The following is a 26,052-nucleotide window of genomic DNA, read 5'->3' as shown; positions in this document are numbered from 1 at the left end:
GATCAATATCAATTGGTGTCTACGTGCATCTCTATTGAGAGGTCAGGTGTTCACTGAGCATTTTGTTTTCCGGTATCTTCTTCAATATCCTTTCTATTGATTCATGAATCGCTGAGAAATACGTTTAATTATCACATTTCAGCATGATTTTCATATTTATCGCCGCTCTTCTTTTACCAATTTCATACGTTTCTGCTGGAGCGGATCTTGATGTCCCAACTAACATTGCCAACAGGTAAATTTAATTTTCAATTTTGTAAAAATCAATTTATATTTTTAGAACCATGGCAGTCAAAGGACAACTGTATTGTGGAAAGAAGCCTTTCGAAGGAGCCAAGATCCGACTTTTCAGAACATTTCAACCAAATGCAGCAGATGGTAAGTAAGGTATCAAGTTTTGAGCAAGACCATAATCATGTCAGATCTCGCCGAGCTACTCGACGTAAAGAACACATACATTACGGGAATGTTCCAAGTTGAAGGAGGTACCGCGAGGTTTGTTATTTTTTGCTGAGAAAAGGTTATTTAAAAAGTCAAAAGTTTTCTATTCATGTCTTGCTTATCAATAGTGCCAATAGTGCGTGCATTCGAAATGAAGTGAAGTATGTCAGAATTATCTTGTGCTGAAAACATTATGAGAAGGAAGTTTTACACATTGTTGTAGTGGCATAAATTGGAGAACAGTTTGAAAATACAAGTTCTGAAAGGTGGAGCACGGTCAATGAAAAATAATGGAAACGCATTCATATGACCAAAAACTGACCGAATATCTAAATGAAGTTTTTCAAAAGTTTTGGAATATTTTTTCTAAATAAGCGTAAACTGAGGTTTTACAACTTTTTGACTCGAAATAAATAATTTTCCGAAGTTATTAAAAAACATTTTTTAGCTCCAGAACAATAATGTTTAATCGTTTTCACACTCGCTATTTTTCACCATTACATCGACTGGTTTTAGTATCTTATATAGAAAAAGCAATTCAGACGAACAATTCTAACAATTACAAACTTTTATTTCACTGAATGAATATATTCTTACTCATTTTTTGGGGTCCTTAGAATCTTATCAAAAGTTAAGAGGTTTTTGGGTTTAGAAAAACATTCGGGAAGCTCCTCGATACTTCAAATCTCTACACAAAATATAGAAATTGTGATTCTCATCAAAATTGGAGAGATTTAAGGAAACCAAAGATTTTCAGCAATTTTCGGGACCTCGAAAATAGTGCTAAGTTCAACTGCAACATTTCAGAAATAGCTGATAGCAATTGCCTTGTTTTAAAACCTGGAATTAAGATTAAAATTTTGTTTTTATAAGTTTAACTTTCAGATTCCCACGTACCAAAACCGATATCCAGCCATATGTCACAATTCATCACAACTGCGGAATGGACAATAAGCAAACATCCAATGTAAGTCAAAGACCAGCACTTACGAAACAAAAATCAATTATTTTTATAGTACGGCTACAAACGAATTGGTGTCCGTCTTCCAGAAGATTACGTAACACTCGGAATCAAAGCAAGAAAGGTGTATGACTTTGGAATTCTCAATTTGGAGTTGGAGTTTCCACAAGAGACCCATGATTTGAAGTTCAAATTCACCGATTAAATTTAACTTTTCTTTCACAATTTTTTTCTTCATTATATTTCACATCAAATATTTTGAATTTTATTTAGAAGTTGTTCCCCATGAATGCAATCAGTAAAATTTCTCTTCTCATTTCAAAGCGCTCGCACTCATTTTGTTTTTGTTGTTTGGCACTGGCTGTTGTTCTGTTTTGGAAAACGGATACATCACGCATATCAGATCAGAAAATATGGAGGAAAAGGACGTGGTGTTGAGAAAAATAAAACCACCCAGGTGAGAAAGAGAAGAATCTCACGAAACTTTTCTCATTTGATCTTTGTTCACCGGAGGACAAGCCTTGAAACTGTTCATTTTATGAGAGCTGTTATTGCACGAACCGAAAGAGGGCGGTTTTTGAAAACTGACAATATGGACAGTAAAACTTTTCAGTATTGTTGTGTTCTGTGTTCCGCCGTTTTCGACAACAATTTCCAGTAAGTTTCAATGTTTTGCCGAATTTTCTCTGTATGGAATTTTTATGATACATAATGAATTTTCAAAATGGGGTTGAGCCATTTTTTTAGATAAATAACTGAAACTTTCATACTGTCCAAAAAATTATTATTTTTTGTACACTGAAAAATTTATGCAATACAGTTAGTTTGTGATGCACGCATAGTGGCTTAGAAAGCACACGCGAGCTCAATGATCAATTTTTTGCTAGTCGAAGTGTGTCCCTATGCTGCGAGGTTTATAAGGATATTGAAAACTAACTGACATATCTAGAAAAAACGCCAATTTACAACTCCTTCACAAGATTGTGAAGCAAAATGTTCTAATTTCTTTAAATTTCCCACTCTGAACGCTTCTCAAAAGATAAATCGAATTTTTTGTACTTTGCGAAGCTGTGGCAACTTGCTGGCTTTGCTTTAAAAAACCAATTATACTTTTAAAATGCTCTCTTTTGAGCCACGCATATATTTTTTAATATTTCAATAAAAAATTGGAATTTTTATATGAAGTAAAAAATGAGGGAAAACTCAGTTCTTACTTATAATAATTTCGGAAGTTCGCCAAAAAAAATGTTTACAAACTTTATATTATTCTTAAATTGTATTCATTTTTATCGGAATTATAAGTGTTTAAACCTGCAGCAATGCTCGAAATTTTGGAAAATTTGGGTATTACCGAAGCTAAAAATATTGAAGAACGTCTATTTTTTTTTACAAATTTAAAGAGTTTGAAAAATTTAAATGTTTCATTTCTCAGTTCAAACCCCCTTCAAAATGTAACTAGACCCTCAAATCATCTCATTCTAGTTCTATTTGCAATGTTCCAACTAGAAAAAAAAATGTGTCATTGTTTTTGAAATTGGAACAAACACTTTGTGATTTCTTTGGAATTCTGTGGTCCAGTCCTCCCACTCCCATCAACAGCTGCTGAATTGTTGCTCGCAAAACTCTGAGTGACTAAAAACAAAAGTCAATGATCTGAATTTATCTCGAAGCACACAACTGACTCAACATTGTTGCTGACAATTTGAGAAGAGCGGTGGTTTCTCTGGCGCAATGCCAGCAACCCCTACCGTCAGTTGGTGTTGTTATTGTTTTACCATTCATCGGCGTCATTGCAAATGTTCTCTTTGAAACGGGAGGTTGAAGAAGGACCCGTGCTGCTAGATGAAAAATGTAAACGGATAGGTGTATGGGAAACAAACGATTTTTGTTTCAAGATGCGAGAGAGAGACGAAAAAAAAACAACATTGACTTCTTCTGTCGCATCCATCAAATTGTCACGCCATACTTATTTTCATTTCATTTATGTCCAAACTTTGAAATCAAAAAACAACCATACCATTTCCAATGTTCAATATTATTATCGTATCTCACAACCGTCTCTCATTCTTTTGCAGAGAAAGGGATTGGAATGTATGAAACTGTAAGGTGTGTAATGTATGTTTTGCCACATCGTCTTCTTCTGTCTGCAAGATCAAGCCATTGAGAAAGCGACAAAAAAAAACAACAACGACCCGCTAGGTGTCTCGATTTCTGATGAGATGAAAACATGTCTGTCGATACTTAAAAAGGCTTTTTCACCCCTGCCACAGACGCTTGGAACGGTAAATTGTTTCGCTTCCGCATTCAATTTGTGAACGTCGCAATTATGTTGAAACACACAAAATACACTCATCTCAACATTTCCTTTTTGCGTCTTCTTCTTTTTATTGGTCGTCGTCGTCATTAGAGAAGTTACACTGCGTGCGTGCAGGGAATTCTAAGAACATATAGACTTTCAATTGAGAATCATCACGAAATGAAAAAGTAGACATTTCAAAGTTCAGTTTTCTTTTTATGTGTTCAAGTTTTCATCTAAGTGCTTGAATACATACAAATTGCAAACAGTTTTTGGGATTTTCAGCAACAGAATTGGTGTCCAATCACCAAATTCAATTTCCAAAATTAAAAACAGTAACTTTAAGTAGTTAAAATTGCCGGTAATTGGCATTTTCGGGAATTGCCGAGTTTCAAAGTTTTTGGCAATTTGGCAAATATTGATCTCAAAAAATTTTGATACAAAATTTTTGATATGTCATTTTTATCTTTTGAATCTTTTCGATTTTTTTTCGATACAATTGCAATAGTTCAAAACAGGCAATTTCGGGGCTTGTCGAATTGCTAAAAATCACTGCCTTAATTATCACATCTTCTTATTTTTTACTGAAAATGCCTCAACCGACTTTACAAATATTAACGAATTAAATTTTCATAATTACATTTTATATCATGATGTTCTCAACCAGAGATCAAACTGTTAAGAAATTAGCTTTTGCGAAAATCCAGATTTCCAAACTGTTGCACTTTTAATCAATTTTAAGTTTATTTTGTAATTAGGCAAAAACCCCGCCGCAGTTCGGTCTGTAACGTAGACACTTTCTCCGACAAAAAGTGAAAATGCGTGATAGATGCCCTTGTATGATTTTCCTTATTGGATTGTCAAAACATCAAAACACACATAGGCAACACGCACTCGGTAGACAGATATAAGATACCGTTTCGATTGAAATCATCTCCTCCTTCGCGCCATCCCTCACGTCTTCTTTGTCGCTTTCCCTATTTGATGAATAAAAAGTGTTGAAATTCGGAATGGAAACACACACACACACACACACACACTCACGCGAAACCGGTCTAAACCGCTGTGTGAGACGCCAGCGCGAAGGAGGTGCATCGAGCGGCTTGTACTATATCCCTCAATCCTTACCAGAATGCACTTTCACCTTTCGTCGAACTATGTAAAAACGATGTTGAAGATGTGGTTGTAGTTCTCCCGCTTCTACCAACTACTCTCTCCCTCTCTCGAAAATGTCATCCAAAGCAACGATGTTGTGTTTGGTCGACTGTTGTGACACTCCTCGTTTTCCACAGTTTGATGATCCGAAACTTTCGCTCATCGAATTCACGGATTCTCTTTCGTTTTCTTTGAAAGGCCGTATGTCTACAGTGTCTTGCACTCACCCTCAAAAGTGTATCCATGTTTCAATCCCCCCCCCCCCCCCCTCCCTTTCTTCACCTCATCTTCCGATTGAAAGCAACCACGAACTAATAACAAGCGCCCTACATGCCTGCGCACTTTTTCTAGATAATCCACACACTTAGCTTACTTACGGATCCGTCATTAGAAGATCGTTCGTTTTTTTTTTGGGTCTGGCTATGACAATTATTTCCACAGCTAATCATTTCCAATAGCTCATGTCTCAGCGATGAACGAATTAACTGTTCCGAGATATTGTATTTATTTACAGAAATTGTATGTTATTGCTGTTTAATCATTGTTTGTCTCTACCTAAGTATCATAGGGGTTGCTTGAAAAGGAGAAGTATGTTTTGTATTGCAATGGTTCTTAATTGAACAAACACCATAACAAAAAATTTTGGTAATTTTTTTAAATATTGATTTTTAAAAATTCAAAAAAAATATGTGTCCCCCCTCTGTTCGTTCAAAGTTGTAGTTCCATAAAAAATCATTTCTTTTCTATTTATGTTCTACTTATGTATTTTTAAAATAGTCATATTCTAACATTGAAGGAATGTCACAGTTCTTCAGGTTAAAGGTGCAAACTTAGTTTTTTTTGGCTTTTTGATTCGAATATGAAACATTCTCGACTTTTTTGAAGAGTTATATTATGATATTTCGTCATTTTGAAACCACAGGGATAATTTGTAATCATTGAATTCTTTAACCACTGTATTCAGGCTGTATTCAATTTTTATAAAACTTCAAATTTCTCAAAACCCAAATTTCGTGAGAATTTAGAAAAAAAAAGTTATTTTTCAAAGAAAATTATTTAAATTTTGCTCAGAGCCAAATTTTTGGCCGCTCTTTGAGCCACTGAAAAAAAATAATGCAAAGATCTTGTTTTGGCACGTTTTAGTTGTTTATTGTTGAAGGTTTCTAGCTGAATTCGGCGTCTTTTTCCGATTTTTCAATAGCTCTCAAAATGAAATATTTTATCTTTGGGCTAATTTGAGGCTTTTAAAATCATAAAATAATTTTTCTTCTCTACCTACTTCCTTCTTTCCACGCTTCCTTGTTGAATCTAGTAAAATACGGATCAGAACACAGTGCAAATGTGAATTCTTGAACTATAAAGCGCCAATTCCCTTCGCATTTTATGGCATGAATAGTCGATTTTCGATTTTAAAACCACGTTGTGTCACACATTTTTGAGGCTGACATGAGTCTTTCCCTGCTACAGTAAGCAATAGTTGCAATTACACAGCTGTATTGTCCGAATTCACGTCCTCGCTCTCAACAATCTTTCCAACATATGTTCCTTATTTTCGTTAGCCATATGCAATAATGTAACATATATATAATATATGAAAAGTGAACTATGTTGTTTTACTTTCTCGCATCGTCGCGTAATTACTGTAATTCGGGGTTCAAGTTTTAAGTGAATTGAAGCATATGAAGCCGTTCGCCGCCTCGCAAAGAGTGGTTTCACGCTCATGCGTCTATACCTATACTTGTCGATTTCTTCATTATATGTTTGTTAAACTTTACACCCACGTTTAAGATTTTCCTTCTCCGAATACTGTGTTAGCGTCCGAACACCTGACTCACCCTTGTGTGGTAGTTGTGTATGTATGTGTGTATGTTTTTTTTTTGCATGCGTACCTCTTTTCGTATTCTATCGTCAAGGTTGCGATGCTAAACACGTTTATGCCAAAATAAACAGTTTTCTTCTCATTGCTGCCGACATTCAATGTTTTGAAGGGTATGCCCGCTGAATTTTGCGTAACTATCTATTTCAAAAAAAAAAAGAAACTATAAACAAAGGAGAGGTCGTGTCGCAGACCTAACTCATAATTCATCAGGAGCTCTTTTCTGCGAGGACATATGTTTGTGTCCTTCGATCTTTTTTTTCCATTTGTATAATTTTTCCTTATCTTTATATTAAAAATATCAATTATTCTATTCTCAATTTTTTTTCTTAATAAGCTTTTATAAGCTCGGCCCACATTGTGATTCATTCAAGACAAACAATTTTTTTCTTTAACTAAATACTAGTTTCCTCAATAGTTATCAGTCGTTCCTCTTGCTTTTATAGCATACAACACAAATAATATTTTCCTATAATTTAGTTTTTGAACAGCATATTTTGCTCTTTTCCCGCTGTGTTATTATCATGGCCCATTTAATCATGCAGGTTGTTTTTGATGTTACACTTCAATTAGGACCTCTGTAAATAAAGTAATTTTTGATGAGTAATATCATATTATTATTTAACATTTAATTGATTTGAACAGCTTTCCGAACATTTTTCGTTTCTTTTTTATATAAAATAGATATTAAAAAATTATCAATGCTTAAATGCGTGGTGATTTTGCTTCTTGCTATGAACTATGCCATAATGACCGATTTCAACTGTAAAAAACCTTATAAAATCTTTCTAAATTTTTTTAATGTTTTTTTTTTAATTTTGCAAAAAAAGTTCAACTGGCTGATTAAGCCATGCTCACTTTGTAGGAGTTTTCCGACTAAATTAAATGGATTTTCTCCGCTTTTCTAAACCGAATCAGCTATTTGAAATTGTTCGCAAAACTGAAAAAGGCGTAAAAAGTTTTTAAAATTCTATAAATGTTTTTACAGTTATAGTAGATGATTACGAAACTTTTTCTACACTTTTAGATAATTATTAATAAAACTAAACGTAAATTTACATTAAATGTATACATCTTGATATTATGTTAGAAGTCAGATTTTTCTTTTTCTGGCCCAATCACCTACAACGCCTTTCGATCATTTTCGGAATATGTTTTTACCCCCTAGAAAGACATGTTTTAGCCCCACAAACATACAATTTCCATTTCCGGCCCTCTCTTTGCAAAGCGATTTTTTACCTTCACCTGTTGCGATTTCCTTTCCAATGCCAATCTGAATCTATGTAAAGTAATTTTTCTCTGGATTTTTCTTTGTTTTTTTTGTACCTGTATGACTGTACAAGGTTACGATCCCTTGGAGAACAGCCGAAAAGCGTAAATTCAACGTTGCGTGCCTGTGTTGCGTAACACTTCCACGCTCATAGCACCGCCGCGATCAAGTTTTTTGTTGCTCCGATCTGTTGCTGCTGCACCATATTATTTGTTTTCTGTAGCCGCCGCAACAACGTGTTTGTCCTTGGCTTTCTGACGTATTTCTGCCAATTGTGCGATGTTTGTTTCTTTTCCGGTATTCGTCTGGGGAGAGTTCTCTATCTACTTTTCTCAGCACCAAGCAACCTTTTCACGTTATCGATGCGCGAGTTTTTTTTGGAGCATTTTTTGTCAATGGTCTATTGAATAACACTCCAGGCGCATAAGTGTTGCCACCGTCAATCCACGTAAGAGCGCTTCAACTTTGACGGCCACGCACAAATGTTTAACTTTTGCCCTTGGCAAACAATACACATTGCGCCACAACATACTCAAAGTATTGGTTTACCGATTTTTGAGCCAGGGCGGTAATTACAAAATTTGACCAAAAGTTATGGTAGATCACGGAAGAGCAAGATCAGTCATGTTTGCTCAAAAGACAACCGAAGATTGAAACACTTGAGATAACAAATTTTAGAAATGTTTTGAAAAGCTCACAACATAACACGGCATCTAATCTGTGTAGTAGCCTTCTTGATACTGTAGAAAAATATGCCAATTATAAGTTATTGATATCGTAGTTGACCATAATTATATTTTAAGCTGAAAATTTCAAAACTAGGGGCGCTGGCAAAAATATTTGCAGAATGAAAGTTTACCAATTTTCTTGTCTACTTCAATAATAACGTTAAAAATTCCAACACGAACCGGACACAAGATAAAACGGTTTTCGTTATTTTTACAATCAAAAATAGCATTGAAAAAGTCATTACAGTCTACCTGCTAAAACACCTAGTGAGAGCACCACCAGGGATGCTGTACCTATTTCCTAGATCCTCAGTTCACAGTGCTCGAAAAAGGCGATTTTAATCTTGTAATTCAAAAAAAAGTCTCAGTGCATTTTTTTTTTGGTAATTTTGTAATATATGCCCTCACTTTGAAGTTGAATTGAATTGTCTTTAACTTCTCTATGAAAATTAAATGAAGTACGGATTTTGCTTGGTTCTTACCTAAGCGTAAAGCATTCCTCACATTTTTTTTGTTGTTGTAGCATAAAAAAATACACTCAGTCAAAATATTGGTACTATATGAAAACAACATCAATGTTTAATATAACTTTTGTTCCATTCAAACACACAAAAACCAGCAAAAAACACGCACACATAATAGACATGATTTCCGAATCAATATGGTTCTCATAATACGCCCCCGTTGTTTGTGAATATTGTAAATATTCAAAAGTTTTCATGATCCATTGTGTGTGTGCTTTTGCAATTCTGTCACTTGTCCTTCTTAGTCATGACAACCGACCATTCCAATTTTGCTTCATTGTTCGTTCAGGTTGACTGGACAAAACAAATCAAGCTTGTTTTCATTTCTCTTTTTTCTTACACTTTTGAACACCTTCACTCGTCTAACACAACATTGAAACATGACGTTCTTAAACCGAATGTCATCGATTTTTAATATGATCTTGCATTAACACCGGCGACTACTTTTTTTCGCGATACGTATGATTTATTGAATTTGTATTTTGTAAACTATGTAAACGTACTGTATTATTTCCGCTCTCTGAGAGAAGATATAAGATGCAATAGGAATTTGTGTTATCTATACAGTTGTTGTAGAAAAAAAAAGAAAAATTGACAGTATCTATGACAAGAAGTAGATTTTTAGAACAAAAAAGTCTGGCGGAAATCAAATCAAGTCGTGAGAAAGTGAGAGTGATATTATTTTATCAATATTATTTCTGATCAAAAATCCAAAAAATCGCTGACTCACTTTATCTTTTTATTAAAGTTTTTTTCTCCCACTGAGATGTCTGGTCCCCTTACACTTTACATTATTTTTTTTTGCGTCCGTGTGTCGAATTCTTGTTACCCTTACCGCCAACGATGACAAAACAACACAACGAATCTGCAATTTTTTGTCTTCTCGTTCGATTGCCCGATGTTCAACCTCATTTTATGTTTCGAAACCAGTTCCCAACGCGAAAAACCCCTTGTTATTTTTGTTGTTTGTTTCGAAAAGTTTAACAACCTGATGGTATGACCGAGCGATTGACGGTTTTTTTTTTCTCACAAACGTCCCGTCAACGCTTGAAAAAAGACCACTTGTTTTCTCACGTGATCATCATTATTTTCACTCTTTGCTTCCTTTTTGTGAAGAAACGCGTACGCGGGGGGTTTTTGACATTTCAAATTATCAATTTACATCTAGAAGCAACTCTCTCTTTGTTGAAACTTTTTGAAAGCATCGTGTCGCAAAACAAACTGTAACGTTATCTGAAAACGACATTTTGTCGCCAATAAGCATGACTGGAATTGAGAATAGCAAGGGTTACTTCTGTTATTTCAAATTTAACTGAAAACATCACAATTAGAAAAATAAAAGTAACAAAATGAGTACACCAATAAAAGTTTGGAAGCTGAAATGTCGTCAGTGGGAAAATGTCCATATATCTTTTTTACAAAAGTTTAACAGTTTTTTTTAGAACTCAAACAGTGGTAAAAACTAATTTTTCCATAAAAATCAAAAAACTGCGTTTCGATTGTTTGGATGTTAACATTCTAGGTTTCAAAACTGAAGCAATGCTCAAAATTTCATATAACTTCAAATTTAAATGGAGAAATTGAGGAAATTTTATACAATTTCAAATTGGCGGGTGATCACACAACTAACTCAAAAAGTCTAAATAAAAAACAATTTCCCAATTTACCAAAACTTTTGCTCAGAATTTTGAAAAATCTAAAAATTATTAGAGTGTTTTGTTATAATGTTATGTCAAACTAAATTAAGTTTTCAATAATCTAAATGAGTTTTTTTTTTTGAAAATTAATATGTGGTCTTTCTCACCCTGCTGTTTGTGCAATATACTTTTGTCCATTTAGAACATTTTTCTCAAACTTTTTGTTTGTTTTTGAGCATGTGAGCATATGGCTCTGAGAAACATTCCGCAGAAAACGAAATCGTTGGTCTCACAGATCAAAACTACAGTAAGAGCGAAGTGTTTTTTGTAAACAATTATTCACTCTGGCAGCTTCACTTGGCCAACAGACAAAAATTAACTTCCTGACTATCATCTCATAGAACCACGAGTTTCACCAGGTCCCCCCGCCAACATAACCATTGTTGAAACTCGATACTTGTTTGTTGCTTTGAAAGCAATGTTTTCGAAAATCGAACCACTTGCGGCCAACTATCTTTTTTCTTTGCTTGCAGCACAAAGCATGAAAGGAGGCAAACGACTGAAAAAAAGGCAGGGCTCGCAGAGTTTTGTTATCGAAACATTTAACCTGATCTTAGGCTAACAACAAAAGCAAACTGGTTGAAAACATGTTTACTTTGACTCAGTTTCACGTAGGTTTCTGTTCTCCGGTTTCTCAATAACAAACGGAAACTATTATTAAGCAGGTGGTTCTAAGTTCTATGTATTTTCTATATTTTCTGTTTTTTTCCAATTTTCTGAAACATCATATTTGACCTCTGCTCGTTTTGAGCAGAACTCGGAGCAGACACTTTTTTTCTGCTCTCTATTCGTTTAGAAATCACATATCTTTTATCAACTTGTTTTTGTCTTTTTTCCTGAATCTTTTTTTTTGCAATTGGTCCGGCGACTCAGCATTCGTAGGATTTCCGGCGATGATTGTGTAATACTCTCCGCTATTTCTTGCTTGTTTTTGAGAAATCGAGTAGATTCGAGAACAGATTCGCAACATATAGTTTTAGCTGTCAGAAAACATCAGTCTTTATCAGCTAGGCGTTTTGTTCGCCTGCATGGAACGACCGCCCTCGGGACCCCGTCATTTTGCAAGAGACAAGAAACGTAGTATTACACCACAGAAACGTGTAGTCTTGTTTGTTATCAAACTTTCTGATTACAAGAATTTGAGAGAGCTATATTTTCAGCATTCAAATCTTTGATTAGCAACGTGAAGGTGTTCGCTAATCTGGTGAACTTTAAGACGAACAGACCGTGAGAATGCGTGGCCTAATCTGTCTAGGATTAAGCAGATGCAGATTCCAAAGGGAATACTAATCCAATATAAAAGCAACAGTAGAAAAGCAAAAATTCATATGTGATAGTGATATTTCTTTTCTTTTTTTTTTAATTTTGAGAAGCCTGATTACTGTAGTTTCGTGTTAGATCCCAGATTTCACAATTGATTTTTTTAGACTCGATCAACTAAAAAAAACTCAACAAAAAAACAATTTGATATTATTGAATACCTTGTGAGCTGTCAATGTTTCCCTCTCACACTTTCTCACAATATATTTCCTATTCATAAAAAAACAGTGCTTTATTATTATTTTATTCTGACACAACAAACAAGTCCCAACCGTGCCCTTTTCCCATTCATGTTCATTTAATATTCAATTCACACATAGATATTGCCAGGTCAGTTTTTTGTTCGAAAACTGTTTTGCTTTTTTATTCGCCCCTGGCATTTCATTTTTTCTCTCTTTTTTTCCGTACGAAAGTACCGCCACGTAATGTTTACTTTCATGCAATGCATTGGCGCTCATTATCATTGAGGATGAACAAAAAAAAGCGGAGAAAGACATTTGTGTGTTTTCATTCTAATCTTCAAAACTCCCTGTACTGTATTGTTACTGATAAGATGGTGAAGGGAAACAAGTGTATGTATGTGTTACGATAATTCGATGTTGTTTTTAACGAACTTTCCGAACCAAATGTTACTGTAGCGTATAAACAGTGATGATGTGTTTTTTGAACTTTTAAAAACGAAAACAATCAAAACAATTTCCCTACTACTGCTACAACAAAAAAAAAGTGTCCCACATAGTACGAGTTGTTTTGTGCTTTCAATGCCGACCCCCATAAACTTGAATAGTGTGTGCTATTTCTATTTAACGATCTTGGCAATCAACGTAATCCAAGTTCGAAATCCACAGCAAAGTCCCAAAGTCCCTCTGGGACTTGGAATCACGCAATATTTTTTTTGATTGTTCCATTTTCCAAATTCAACCAAACAGCAGCCGCCCTCCCCCTCTCCTCCCGTCCTTCTTTTTTGGGACCAGTCGGACCGCTGACTTTTGCGTTCTGCACAAATTGAATAAAGTGAAACGATGAGCACTTGCCCACGGATGAGGGGCTTACAAAAAAGGTTGTCCGACGGCAAGAAGGACGCGTCCTTTGAATGCGTGACGCTACTGAAAAGTGTTTTTTGTGCGAGAAAGAAAAAGAAACGTTTCTTCTTGTCCTTTCTTTCCTTTTCCACTTGTTGCTCCATTCTGGGTTGGTTCTTTTTGTCTCATTCAACCATGCATACATATTTTTCGTTTTTGTGCACCAATAGCACCAATATGTGTGTGTTTTTTTCTCGGTCAACACGCCCGTCTAACGGCCCGCTATTTCAGAAGCCCTCCAAATGTTTTTGTTGGAAAGGAGGAAAAGGACCCTTCACTCAAAATGTTGCCAATTGTTCGGTTTTCTTTTCTCTCGTTGCATTCCCAGCATGAGAACGTGTCAAAACGACACTTGGCTCCTCTTGGAATATATTTTCGCTTTTTTTTCCTGAGACATTGCTTTGCATTCTTGTTTTTCACAGAGATGGGGAGAATGATGAATTGTTGTGGAGACCAATGTAAATGTTGCAAAGGAATCGCCTGTTACAAGAAGATTAAATAGAACTCCCAAAAAAGAACCAAGAAATAGGCGAAGCCTATTATCAACTGTTTCTGCTTTTTGACATTTTCCATACACATATTGTAACCGTAAAAAGCAACCCCTAAAGAGGCGGGACACCAAATGAATTAATAATAGGTTCCGCCTTAATCTAGGCTGTTTTGCATTTTTCAATCAGGTGTAATTATACTTCCTGTAATTTTTTCTAGATTTTCGTCTAATAGAACAAAATGAGACAAAATCCAAAAACAGATAGACCCAACGTTATGCCAAAAAGCTAGAAAAGTGATAGATTCATTTCAAATGTTCAACTTCTTTTTTAATAAACACCAATACTACAAAATAGTAGTCTTTGTTCATTTCATCGCGTGTTATAACAACACAAACACCCCGATCATGTCGGATAAAATCCCGCTTAACTGATTTTTGTTCAACCTTTCCCCCTTACTCCGTTTTTTTTTTTGAATTTTTCATTTGGTTAAAAATAAAACCAATGGTTTTTGTTTCTACTCTAAGAACGTTCGTCGCGTTTCAGAATAAGCGCATTAATATGGAATACACGACACCGAATTACGTGCATGTGTGATTTTTAAAACTAGTTTTTTTCTGGAGAAAATTGTTGCAATTTCCCTTTTACATGTCATCAATTCGTGCCAATTTCCCTTCGACTTCCGTTCGATGAGAGTGTTTTGAAAGTTGCAACACTTGAAATTTGTTCACAACATGAAGTTTGAATTAATAGCGAATTATGCGAATAACACACAGACATTTAGGCATTTGATCGTTTATTGAAAAAATTTTGCTATCCCCAGATTAGCAGCTATTTTTCATATATATTTATGTATGTGTGCAACGTTTTCATACGGAAGCCATCATATGATCTTCAAAAATATTCTTATTAGTTTCAGCTTAATCTAATAGATAATCTACTTGTTAAGTTTTGTGGTTTGAGAGTGAGAGTTTAATTAGGTTTGTATTGGAAGTCTGGCAATAGCATAAATCACCATGCCACAAATCTAATGTTTTATTGAATTTTTGAGTTTGGAACTTAGATCTGAAACTCTCTATTCAAAAATAACTTTTCGTTTTCTGACACTTTTTGCTCCGCACTCTTCTTCCTTTTTCGTCTTCCTTGAGAACATTTTTGAAAATCTTCTATTTTGCTTTTCAAGTGTTGACGAGCAGCATGAAAAAAAAAAATGCAGATACACTCAAAAAAAAAGTTTCTTGATCTTCAGCCGTTTCTTCTAGCTAACATCACATAAAAAAGTAGAAAAACGAAGAAGAAGACGATGGCGAAGAAGGCGGAAAAAAGAAACCCGGCTCCTCGGAGGGCACTAGAAGAGGGACGGCTATGAATATTTAACGAAGTTGCCACAACGAAAACACAGTGCTTTCCAGGTCCTCCCGTTGCTGCTCTTGCTCTTTTTCAAGATCCAGATGAGCAATGTACCGAAATAGCCATGCAAAAATCGAACGACTTTTTTTTATGTCTAGCCTGTCCTGCCTAATCAACAATTGGTGGATTTTCTTGAAACACCGAACGTTTTAAAAATTCACTGCGAGAACATCTGATCTTTGTTGGCATAATTTCCGTCGTTCTTCATTGCTCCATCTCAACTTATCTATTGATATATATCTTCTATTAGTCATTGTCTCGTCCAACTTCTGCTCTTTCTGAACACTCAATCTTCTCCTGCTCCCTTGTTTTTTATTTACTTTTTTTTTATTTTATCCATTTTTCTCATCCAAACACTTCTAATTGTTTCTTCTTTCAGGAAAGCTTGCAACCCTGGTGGCGACTTTCGTCAGTTGGTCCCATTCGGATGTGTAGTACAATGACAGCAACCATGAATCAGACTATATGCGAGAAACAGAACATCACGGTAAGACACTTGTCTGAAGGTTTTTTTTTTTAATTTTTTAGTAAATGTCTCTGGCATGCAATCACACCTATTTTATGTTTCCTATTTCCAAAATCACTGAACGCTTTTTATTCATGATTGTGACATCATTGTGGGAATGAATGGGTAAATGATGGCTGGCAAAGCGTGGTAACAAGGAAATTGCGCGTTGCTCAATGTGCCAAGCAATTAGCTTTTTGATCGCACACTTCAAAACACCGCAGAAAAGTCGAGAAGCATCGGTGCGGTGAATTTTCCTTGAAATTATACGCATTCCTTTTTATGAGCTCTTTGAGTTGCAAGTATCAAGTGATGAATCATTCGAAAGTTTGTTTCAAAACAAATTTGCTCGTGATATCACTTGCGTGTGTTTTTATGCCAACTTGACAATTTGTGAGGAAGGAAAGGAGCATAAAAAGTGTGTTGTTTGGCGAAATGTTTGTTTGTATTTGCGTCGAGCACAACGGGGAAAGTGTATGTGTAGATGTTTGTATGTAATTGTGCTGCTTTGAATGCAATGGCAGGCCTCCACGAAGCGGCAGCAGCATCTCTCCCGTTTTTGAAAGTAAATAAATGCCTTTGCCGCAAAGGATAACACTTGAAAAAACCACTCTTAACTACCAGAAAGCCGAACAAAAACTTTCATGTTCTGTTTCGCGCAGGATGAATCGAATCGTTCCGAGTGTCGAAGGAAAAGTTGCTTGAGAAAGTGAGGGAAGTAGAAAAGTAGAAAAGTAGAAATGCAATTTTCGCACATTTATCAGGCGAGTTTCGAGGAAAACAAAACAGAAAAAAGCATTCGCACTGAAAATAGACAATTAGGAGCAAAGAATATCTTCTTGATGTTGTGAGCATAGATCACGCTTTTTCAACACATTCTCTTCCGAAAAGTATGTTTATAGGTCTTTGAAAAATATATTGATATATTATACTTCCTTCTGTCAGAAACAGTTGGAATATTGTTGAATTGCTTGGAAAACATGACAAACACAAAGCAATGTCAAATCGACAGAATCTCTTTTCCGAGAGTTTTCCTACTACCTAAGTTTATTTATAGTTGGTTGCGCAATTCGCATTGTTTTGGCAAACAGTCTGCAGTCTTGACGGGGCTGACAGGCAAACCAAACTGTTACCCCCCCCCCCCCCCCCCTCTGATTTCTACCACTTCTCAAAATGAATACAAACACTTGAAAGTGTAGTTATTGTAAGTATTGTGTTATATACATAGGAGGTTTTCTAGAAACGTCTCAAACCTTTTTTGCAACCACTTGTTTTACGTTTTCTACCCATTTATGCAATTTTTTTCTTGTTGCCATCTGTTCCTTCTCTCTGTTGTTAACTATGTGGTAGGGGGTTCTCTACAGTTTCTCACCTTCTCTAGCAATTTTGTGTAATTTCTCTGTTCTCTGCCCCCCCCCCCCCCCCACTCACTTACTCCCTGCCTGACGATTGTTTTTCCGCGCAACAGTAGGTGTTTTAAAAACGACCATATCATTTGGAACTATCTCTTCCTCTTGGCGCCACGCAGAGGATTATCTAGAATATTTCGCGGGCATTGTCACAGAACTACCCTTTCTCTACTCTTTTGTCCATTGTTTTTTTTTTGGTTTCATAGTTAAACTCAAACTCTACTCCCCACTTCTCTAAAAGTTCAATTCAAGTTTTTTTCATCACAGTATTTTGACAAGTCTTGCACTTTTCCCGCGTTGTCTTTATTTTTACACCTGATAAGAAAAGTATTCTTTTGAACTGCATCTCGTGATATTTTTTGTGATTAAATTCTCTACTCATTAAAAATGATGTAATGAAATTTTAAGTTTTTTGCCCTTGCAAAGCAACTAACTTCTTGAAAAATGGGAACGTTCACAATAGGAGGATATTCAAAAAATCGTATCAAATAAATTGCCAATTTAAGCTAGATCCAGATTATTTGCATAAAAGTAGCTTGTTTCCAACAACGCACCATCCGAGAGAGAGACCTACTATTATCATCAACCTGTCCAAATCAGTGACGCATATCCAATGATGTTTGCCAATACACATATCCGTTTGCGTGGTCGTTTTTTTTATTCTTTCACGCATCGCGTTGCGACTGTAGAGACACGGGCGTCGCCTAAGTACACGTAACACCTGAGCGGCGACGATGGATGTGAGGGCACACAGTTTCCGTCGTCCGCGTGGAAGTTGCTGCGCGGAAAGAGGGGAGGCGAGGGCGCGGGGCGCGTAGAAAGCAGCAGAAACACACACACGGCAAGAAGTGAGTGAGTGAGTGCCCCCGAAAAAACCGGGTTCTGTGTTTCGAAATGTTTATTATTTTTTTCAAGAAAACTGGTCGTCCCATCTGCCGCGCACTCTGCAGCTACCTCATGTATTTGCCGCCTCCTCCCGGGCGCCACCCGCGCGGCGCCCGTGTGCTTGCAACATTCCGATCCCGATCACGTATTCTTCCGTGAGCATCTGTGCTTTTTTATTTTGTATTATTTCCTACCTCTGCCACACTCCTTCTTTCCTGCCCTCGGCTTTCTAAACTTTTAGACATTTCTACAATTTGCCATGTTCCTGCCTGTTCTTGTTCCTATGTTTTATTTTTCAATTCTCCATTTTTCTGCTGTCATTCTGTTAATTGCTGGGAAGCTCCGTTTGCCTAGCTGGCGCCTCGATGGTTTGCACGTCAAAGCAAGAACCAACATTGTTATCTGTTTTGTCACTGTATTATTCGAGGGCCTGCTTTCTGCCGTTGCGTAATCAGTCTTTTTTCTGCAGAGAGGTAATAACGCAACATTTAATGTCGTATTATCATCGTGCGATCCAAAATTGAAATATATTTATTTTGCGATAAGAATTGCACTTTGTTTTTTCCGTGTATGTTTTTAGTCTCCAGTTTTTCGGTTATCTAGCACTTTCTAATCTCGATACAAAAGTGTCAGTCAGCAGTTGGAACTAGGTATTTTTGAAGTTTACTGTGCATTCTCAAACATCACAATTCGGCGCGCACCGTTTTTTTTTTTTTCAGACCGTTCCACATAGGCCGACAATGGCAAGGATCTAGTGTTTGTTTTGTCGCAATATTTGCCAGACCGCACTGATTCACTTGACACACGCGGATTGGCAAAAAAGTTAAAGAAACATGGGGGAACGGGGGGAAGTGGGAAATAGTAGAAATCGGCACAACTTTTTATGAAAAAAGTTCGGCGATATTTTTCTCAAAGCACTAAAGGTGATGTCATGGGTCGTTTTCATGAGTTTTCTGAGTTTTGTGTGAATGTGACCCCCAGCTGCTACAGTATCGCAGTTTGTGCTGACCGGCTGCAACTTTGAGAGAACTTCAAATAGTTCAGTTACTTCACTCCATTCCTTACATTTTCCGATATCTTCCTACCAACTCTAGATCCATATCAAGTGGTATCAAATCTTCCATAAAGTTATCATAAGTCCTATTTTCTAATCCAGTTAATCTCACATTACCAAATCTGCAAAAAAAAAAAGAGCAAAGTCTCAAAATAGCAATGTCTTCCTGTTATATGGTCGAAGATGCTTGATGGTCTACTTCTGCGCGTGAACTAATTACTCAATTTTCCTTCTTTTTTCTATTCTCAACTTGATTCGTGTGTTCTTCAATGCTTTTTCTTAGCTTTGCAACAAGGGAATACTGGCTTGAAAAAAAGAGAACACGGTAGAATAAGTTGACGACTATATTTATTATCTGATGCAAGAGAGCACCGCTTTTAAAGATAGAGTAGCGCCAATGGCCAAAATGACTGAGCATCGTTGTAAAACATTCCCAAAAAAATGTTGCAAAACTTGTACTAACAGTCAAAAAGTGGCAAAAACTGAGTTTTTGCCTATTTTTTTTGCCACACACACACATCATACTTCCAGAAAAGGAACAAAACTGTGTAATTATCATTTTTTTAAAGCACAAAAAAAAATTGCAAACATTTTTTTAAACTATGGTATTTGGTCATTGTGGCAGTGGTTTTTGAAACTTTTAAGATACACTTTTTTCTGAAAAAAACTAGATCCCTCATAACAAACTTGTCAAAAAAACATGACCATCAAAAGATGGAAACAAATTTTGCTCCCCCATCGTCTTTCACCATTTTTCTCCCCCCCCCCCCCCCCCGTTTCTTCAAAACTTTTTTGTTCGTCTATTCTCTCTGTTTTGCGACCCATGCGTGAAATGGGCGTGTCCGTCGCGTCCATCAGGAGCACAACAATTCTCCTCCCGACTCTTTTTTTTCCGCATATGTGTTGTTCTCATTGTTATTTTTTGCTCAGAACTTCTACTGCTCCACATTCCTTTTTGTCTACACGTCTCGTCACCCCGCCTCCTTCTTGTTTTTTTTTCTTTTTTCTTGCCTGGATGCCGTCGAGCACTGATGAATTAAATATTCATTGGAGGGAGGGAAAAATGAGGAAGATGGAAAGCGAATGAAGTCCTTCCTACACACTCTGAGGAGTTCCTTATTTATTCGGGAAGTTGGCGAAAATATATCATTTTCTCACATCAGCCCACTCTCTGAACTTCGATCCCAGTTGACAAGCGGCAACTGATAGTGTTTTGGTCACAAGAGAACTGTTTTGACTGTTGTGGTTTATTTTCATCATCTTCTCATTTATAAGTACTGTCACATGTTTCAGCTTTGATAATTAGACTATTAGACTTTCCCCCCAAGAAGCTTAATAAAACTTTATATAGTTTCAGTTGGCATGTTTAAGTCGTTTTAGCGCATAGTTATTTTCCTTTGCATTGTCATGTGCGGAAATGAAGGACGATGCCCTAAAACGGCTGGAGGTGTCGGGAGGCTGTTTGGCAGGCAAGGACAGGATCTGGAATGCAGGGACCATGTAGTCCGACCCGGGCGGCCGGGGCTCATTTTTCCTGGCTCTCGCCCTATTTCCTTCCATCTGTTTTTGTGTGTTTGTTTTGCATTCAGTCAGGCATGTATGCACCCGCAGGCAAGCAATTTGAAACGTTGTGGCACACACACACACACACACACACACACCTCAAAAAAAACTCAACACAGACCCCTAGGGGCCATCCATATCTGAAAAATAGGAGCGGACTGGGCGTCCTTCTCTAATATTTTCTCGAAACATGGAAGTGTATGTGTGCTGTATTTCCCGTTCTGTTCCTTCCCAGATTAGAATATTCCGGGCAACACGAGTGAGCAGCTGCAAAAAAAGCATGCGAGAAAATAGGAGGGGAAAAAATGTGGAATGCGCCTAATTTATATCTTTAAACATCCAAGCGTTTGCGTTTATATTTTGTTTTCCATGTCCCCTTTTCTATTTTTCATTTGCCTGATGTGTGCGCGGATTATCTCACCACACTAGCAAAAAGATCAAATAGGAATTTCCCACTGAATCCGCGATTACGGTAGGTATGTTAGAGCTAGAAACATCATCAACGGCGGAAACTTCTAAATTGTGTTTTTTGTTTTTTGTTTTTTTGTTTTTTGTTTCGCCACTGTGCTCTTATTGTTGTGCTAAGAGAAAACGCAGATAAAACCTCATGTTTTTCTGTTTTCTCGTTTTTTTTTTCAATTTTCTGTTTCTCCTATCTTTCGCCTCTTAGCCCCGGGAATAAAAATTTTCATAGAAAGGAAATGACCACAGAATGTTTGAAAATTGAATTTGTTCCGCTCTACCAATCGGCTGTTTGGCCGTTTGAGCCCAGTCCCCAGCTCCCCCCGAAAAAAAACGTTAAAGTTCTTCCTCAAGATGAAACATGCAAAGTGTTTTGGCGTTTAACTTTGAGGCAGGACTTTTTCTCGGATTTTTAAAGTTTTTGAAATATGCATGCTGCTTTTTCTTACTGTGATGTCACATCAAACTTCGAGCTGACTATGAGACGTAAAAAAAGAAGACTTTATCACTTTTCTTTTCAAAACTTGATAAGGCGACGGGGTTTGAGTTGAGTTGAATATCATACGACGGCATCATTTTTTGTATGCTCTGTTTCTGCACATTTTTTCACTTTTCCATTTTTCGGTGTGCGTGCCAAGTCCCGCCCCTCCCCATGGCAAACTGTAGCAACAAGAGGTACTTGCTCCAAACAGAATAACACAACTCCCACCACCCTCTTGTTTCTTGTTTCTCCACAACACTTATTACTCTCATTTTCCACTTTTAATCGTGGTCGTTAATTTTTGATAACCCTGTTATGATTCTCTTCTACAGTCATACTCGTTCTTTTTTTTTTGACTGAGCTAATTTTTTGCCTCTTCTTTTTCCCTATATTAATTTTTCTCAAATTTTCAGATGGATTTGCTACGATCACCCATCCAGATACCATCAGCATCGGACACAATCAAAATCGAAACACCGTCTACAATTTCATCCCAACCATCTCCCATCCAGACACCCCTCGCAGCAGCCTCATCGGACAACTTTGAAAGACCGTCACTATCGTACAAAGACCTCATCATTGAAGCAATCGACAGAAGTCCTGAAAAACGATTGAAGCTCAATGAAATCTACCAGGTAGGCAGGGGTAGGCATTAAAAAACGTTTTGACTGAAATTTGACCTCTTGCTTTATACAAGTTATAGTAGGCAGTAGGGAACTGCAGTGTTCAATAAGACTAACGTCCTTTCCGATTGCCAAAGGGCAAGTGTACTTTCCTGAGAACATAGCGCTGTTTTAGTTGGGACCTAGATCTTTTTTTGCTCGCTGAGCATCAGTTGTTGTTTCTTACCGGCACTTCATTTTTGAGAGCCGTTTTTTGTAGCAATTCAAAAGACATATAAAAACATTGAAACACACTGAAATACTAACTGGCATGGTCATAAACTTGTGGTTTATTTTTCAATAAATCGAAAAACAAACATCGAGTCAAGGTTTTGAAATATAAATCACAAGTTATTTCGGCGAGCCGAGCCCTTTTTTTCCTCGTTGTCAAATATTATGGCACCACAGCAGTGCTTTTTATCGTTCAAAACCTCATGATTCCTAGGCTGTTTTTCCATTACTTTCAATATTTGCCAACTACAGTATGACAATGCAAAGCATAGCAAAAAGAGTCAAAACCAATGGAGAGTAGTTCAGAGTTCAGCAACCTCCTGTTTGCTTTTCGTTTCGTTTTTTTGTTGAAGTCAAAAAACAATCGTTATTTGCCAATGACTTGCCAAAATATTTTCGATTCAAATTTCATAGTTCTAGGAATTAATATTGAGATGATGATTCATTGCACATTTTTCAGGTAATCCGATTGCTGCACCCATACTACAGACATCGACCAGATCAATGGGGATGGCAAAACTCGATCCGACACAATTTGAGTCTTCACGATTGCTTTGTCAAGTTGCCTCTCAAACAGACTTCTGCCAGCGGAGTTGTCGGTACGTGGTGCAGTTCTTTATCGTTTTTCTTTGTTTTCATGCACTCTCTAGCAAAAAATACAAAAACGTAGAAACACGCGACACACTTAAAATAGAAGTGCGCACTACTATCTCTATCAAAAAACTTTTTTTTCTCCATTTCATGTGATTGTTTAAAAATGGGCTGATATCAGCGTGGAAATAGTGAAAAGGAATTACACGGTGTTATGTAGTGAAACGTTGAGGCGGCAAAACTGACAGATAGTGAAAGTATTTTGATAGTATTTTTTTTAGTTCAAAAATCACCTTGTGAGAAAGAGTTTGGCCCTGCTTTAAAATCACTTGTTGTATCATTAGACCTTTATAGAACAGAATGAAAAAACGAATAAATGTTGACCTTTGAGAATTCTGAAACACAAAAACATGTTTTTAATTTGCGGGCAGCTGCAATGGCGTCTCTGCCAATTTTGTGCGCTCGCGCGTCGTCGTAAAATGGATATGAGTATTGGTGCATGTCCATTCTTTTTTGATATTGGTCTTGGACCAATGTGTTTTTTATGAATGGGAATGTTTCTTGTGTTCTTGTCAGTAGCACCAGGAAGTATCTAAAGTTGACCGGCAGGGTTTCATGGCATGTCGCAATGTTTTCCGTTTTCTCTTCGGGTGGTTGTGTTTGTTTACCAGTTTCGAGTGGCGCTCGATCTTGAATTCGAAAGTTTCTTGGAGGCCTAGGCAATGCAACAAACAACCAGCAAAATGAACTAGGGGGTGCGACAAGGGGAAAGTGAGGAAAAAACACAAAAAAACACAGAAAGTGAGCGTCTCACAAACGTTTCATGTCAGTGGAAATAGCAGTAGAGAGGCATTCTATAATTCCTGTGAAACTAGAGCTCCCACAATAACATAAACAACTCGTTTTCCTTTTTTCTTTTCTCTCAACATCACTCTTCCTTTTTTCTAGTTTGGTGTGCATTGGGGACAGAAATTAATCATATTAAGTCATTCAATTTTTTGCTATTTTCAGGACACTTCTGGACCGTTGTTCCTGAGCTCAGTGACAAACAAACACTCAGAAGGCGGAATCGTCAACAACCAAGAGCACTTGCAAAGAAGAGCGATGCTGGAAGAACATTATCAAGAGATGACAGAGGCAGCTCTGGAAGCGGAGAAACATCGCCGAGCCCGTCGCAGCCTTCAATCAGTCCACCAAATGAGAACCCGATGCCATCAGTTCAGGCTTTGAATGTGTTGGAGTTGCTGAGTGGAATGAATGACTACAAAGGGACGTTATTCCAAAATAATTACCGTACAAGTGAGTTGAAACAGTCTATAGTTTACATTTTACATTTTACAAATGTGCTTTTTCAGATCTAATTCAAGACAATAGTGCAGTGAATGGGCTCCAGAACCTTCTCACCACAACCCTTATGCAGATCAATCCACAACTTGGAGCACTCCTTTCTCTTGCAAATCTCAATAATCTGACGACAAACCAACTACAGATAGCCAGTCCGTCACTTTCTCCAATCAAGGCCGAGAGCCAGTCTTTTCTTCTTCAATAGGCACCGATTCTGAACTGATTGAATTAGTCGCAGTTACGCCAACCTTTTTCTATGCGTCGATATTAATATTGTTGGTTGTGCTCCTAGTTTGCACATGCATTGATCTCGTGATACCAACTCATCGTCTCATTGACTCCTATGAACTGACTTCATGTTGCTTTCCACTCTTTTCCTATCCCAAAAAAACAATACAATCATTTTTCTATGAACCAAGCCCCTAGACCCCAATTTCTTTAACTAGAACCATCCTTTGCTTTTCCGTCACACACATTGTTGTAACGGAGCCCAATACTTGTAGTTGAACACGAGTCTCCACACGTACTCTGGATAAGCTTATACACCTAATCTATCCACTAGCCCAGCTCGTTCCAAAATCTCGCTGTGAAGTCATACATCCTCTACACCCTTAAAGACCACAATTGTTCTTTAATATTTTTTCACAACCCGTTTCATTTTCAAATCTGGTAACATTTCTCGTTCCCCTTCTTCTATTCTTATTTTATGAACCTCTCTTTCCCTCGTTTCCATTATCCCTGTTTCTATGAACTGTTTCTTTTTTCTCCCCCGACTCTTTATCTCCTGTCATTATCGTCATTTTGAAAGGCTTTAGCCTCTTCTTGTTATATGTGTCGATTCGATTAGTATTAGTCCTCATCCTTTTTATGTGCTGAGTATCGATTCACAACATCCAAACTCCCCAGATCTACTACCACCACATCATGGATTCCTACACTTTTTCGCTGTCCCTTTCTTTATCAATCCTCGATCCCCCTCCCCCCACCAGTTTCCTTTATTTTATTTTATTTTGTTCTGATACCTAAACCGTGTGAAACCCGTGCTACCGGTTCAATGCAGCACCACCATCAAGAAAATATTTGATTCTGCACCCTACAATATCCAATCAACTTTTCTTTACCACACAATTAATGTTTTTTCATCATCTTTGTCCCTTCACACTTTTTACAATTTTTTGTCCCTCCGTCTTAATTGTATTTCCCAAATTCAGCACATTTTTTTGAATGTGATGTTTTGTGACAACACTTGGTTTTCCGTGTTTTCTTTTTTTCTTACAATTTCATTGGAATAAACTTTGAATACATAAAACACTTTTCACTTTATGAACAGAACTATGAGCTCTCTATGTTTTCTATTCAACTTGCTCAACTTACTCAACCCATAAAGCTTGAAAAACTTGAAAAGTACAACTTTTCAAAGACACTATTGTCTTTCACTGCTCGCTGCGCTTCACAGACAAACCCGCTCATTTATGCACATACTCGAAAAGTTTTCAAAATAAACTGTGAGATGGAAAAGTAGTTTTTGTGGGGCGGAAGTGAGAGTGGACTAATAAAATTGCTCCACAAATTTTTTTTGTTATTTATGAATAGAAAAGTATTAAAAAACATGAGGTA

At 36.9% G+C, this 26,052-nt stretch overlaps 2 protein-coding genes and 12 non-coding genes across 16 annotated transcripts; 4 read left to right on the top strand and 10 right to left on the bottom strand.

Annotated features, from left to right (window-relative positions):
• Positions 1 to 142: 142 nt before the first annotated feature.
• ttr-48 (Transthyretin-like family protein) lies at positions 143 to 1,722 on the top strand. The gene is made up of 5 exons (NM_076265.4): positions 143 to 235; positions 281 to 378; positions 423 to 495; positions 1,327 to 1,408; positions 1,458 to 1,722. Exons 1-5 carry the CDS (start codon positions 144 to 146, stop codon positions 1,605 to 1,607), a joined length of 495 nt encoding a protein of 164 aa, NP_508666.1. The 5' UTR covers position 143; the 3' UTR covers positions 1,608 to 1,722.
• Positions 1,723 to 2,912: 1,190 nt separating this feature from the next.
• On the top strand, positions 2,913 to 3,004 carry K03C7.12. Its single transcript, NR_070756.1, has one exon. It is a non-coding gene; the product is annotated as an Unclassified non-coding RNA K03C7.12 (non-coding RNA).
• A 1,709-nt stretch (positions 3,005 to 4,713) lies between these two features.
• Positions 4,714 to 4,862, bottom strand: K03C7.5. Its single transcript, NR_070755.1, has one exon. It is a non-coding gene; the product is annotated as an Unclassified non-coding RNA K03C7.5 (non-coding RNA).
• Positions 4,863 to 6,758: 1,896 nt separating this feature from the next.
• On the bottom strand, positions 6,759 to 6,808 carry K03C7.8. The gene has a single exon (NR_070753.1). It is a non-coding gene; the product is annotated as an Unclassified non-coding RNA K03C7.8 (non-coding RNA).
• K03C7.6 lies at positions 6,759 to 6,808 on the top strand. Its single transcript, NR_070754.1, has one exon. It is a non-coding gene; the product is annotated as an Unclassified non-coding RNA K03C7.6 (non-coding RNA).
• A 1,354-nt stretch (positions 6,809 to 8,162) lies between these two features.
• Positions 8,163 to 8,299, bottom strand: K03C7.4. The gene has a single exon (NR_070752.1). It is a non-coding gene; the product is annotated as an Unclassified non-coding RNA K03C7.4 (non-coding RNA).
• Positions 8,300 to 10,197: 1,898 nt separating this feature from the next.
• On the bottom strand, positions 10,198 to 10,336 carry K03C7.11. The gene has a single exon (NR_070751.1). It is a non-coding gene; the product is annotated as an Unclassified non-coding RNA K03C7.11 (non-coding RNA).
• A 4,654-nt stretch (positions 10,337 to 14,990) lies between these two features.
• Positions 14,991 to 15,185, bottom strand: K03C7.7. Its single transcript, NR_070750.1, has one exon. It is a non-coding gene; the product is annotated as an Unclassified non-coding RNA K03C7.7 (non-coding RNA).
• A 442-nt stretch (positions 15,186 to 15,627) lies between these two features.
• fkh-9 (Forkhead transcription factor fkh-9) lies at positions 15,628 to 25,740 on the top strand (the record flags this gene model as incomplete). Of its 3 annotated transcripts, NM_001029589.4 has the most annotated exons (5): positions 15,628 to 15,735; positions 22,021 to 22,242; positions 22,961 to 23,099; positions 24,103 to 24,390; positions 24,447 to 25,740. In NM_001029589.4, the coding sequence occupies 5 exons, from the start codon at positions 15,676 to 15,678 to the stop codon at positions 24,638 to 24,640; spliced, it is 903 nt and encodes a 300-aa protein (NP_001024760.1). In that variant the 3' UTR covers positions 24,641 to 25,740. The 3 variants fall into 3 exon arrangements, with proteins under 3 accessions (NP_001024760.1, NP_001024761.1, NP_001379922.1); NM_001029590.7 differs by lacking the exon at positions 15,628 to 15,735 and having other exon boundaries at positions 24,447 to 25,738; NM_001392752.1 differs by lacking the exons at positions 15,628 to 15,735; positions 22,021 to 22,242 and having other exon boundaries at positions 24,447 to 25,697.
• On the bottom strand, positions 17,883 to 18,220 carry K03C7.14. The gene has a single exon (NR_070749.1). It is a non-coding gene; the product is annotated as an Unclassified non-coding RNA K03C7.14 (non-coding RNA).
• Positions 19,796 to 20,026, bottom strand: K03C7.10. The gene has a single exon (NR_070748.1). It is a non-coding gene; the product is annotated as an Unclassified non-coding RNA K03C7.10 (non-coding RNA).
• On the bottom strand, positions 20,596 to 20,736 carry K03C7.15. Its single transcript, NR_070747.1, has one exon. It is a non-coding gene; the product is annotated as an Unclassified non-coding RNA K03C7.15 (non-coding RNA).
• On the bottom strand, positions 20,805 to 21,008 carry K03C7.9. Its single transcript, NR_070746.1, has one exon. It is a non-coding gene; the product is annotated as an Unclassified non-coding RNA K03C7.9 (non-coding RNA).
• K03C7.13 lies at positions 23,506 to 23,632 on the bottom strand. Its single transcript, NR_070745.1, has one exon. It is a non-coding gene; the product is annotated as an Unclassified non-coding RNA K03C7.13 (non-coding RNA).
• Positions 25,741 to 26,052: the final 312 nt, after the last annotated feature.

The sequence above is a fragment of the Caenorhabditis elegans genome, chromosome X (genome assembly GCF_000002985.6).
Source record: "Caenorhabditis elegans chromosome X".
NCBI lineage: Eukaryota > Metazoa > Nematoda > Chromadorea > Rhabditida > Rhabditidae > Caenorhabditis > Caenorhabditis elegans.
Note: the sequence above shows the minus strand (reverse complement) of the source record. Positions and strands in the feature narration are given on the sequence as shown.

Coding starts and splice junctions, on each gene's coding strand:
- ttr-48 (NM_076265.4), top strand. CDS start 144: ATGATTTTCATATTTATCGCCGCTCTTCTTTTACCAATTTCATACGTT. Junction 379..422: donor TCAACCAAATGCAGCAGATG/GTAAGTAAGGTA, acceptor TAATCATGTCAG/ATCTCGCCGAGCTACTCGAC. Junction 496..1,326: donor GTTGAAGGAGGTACCGCGAG/GTTTGTTATTTT, acceptor TTTAACTTTCAG/ATTCCCACGTACCAAAACCG.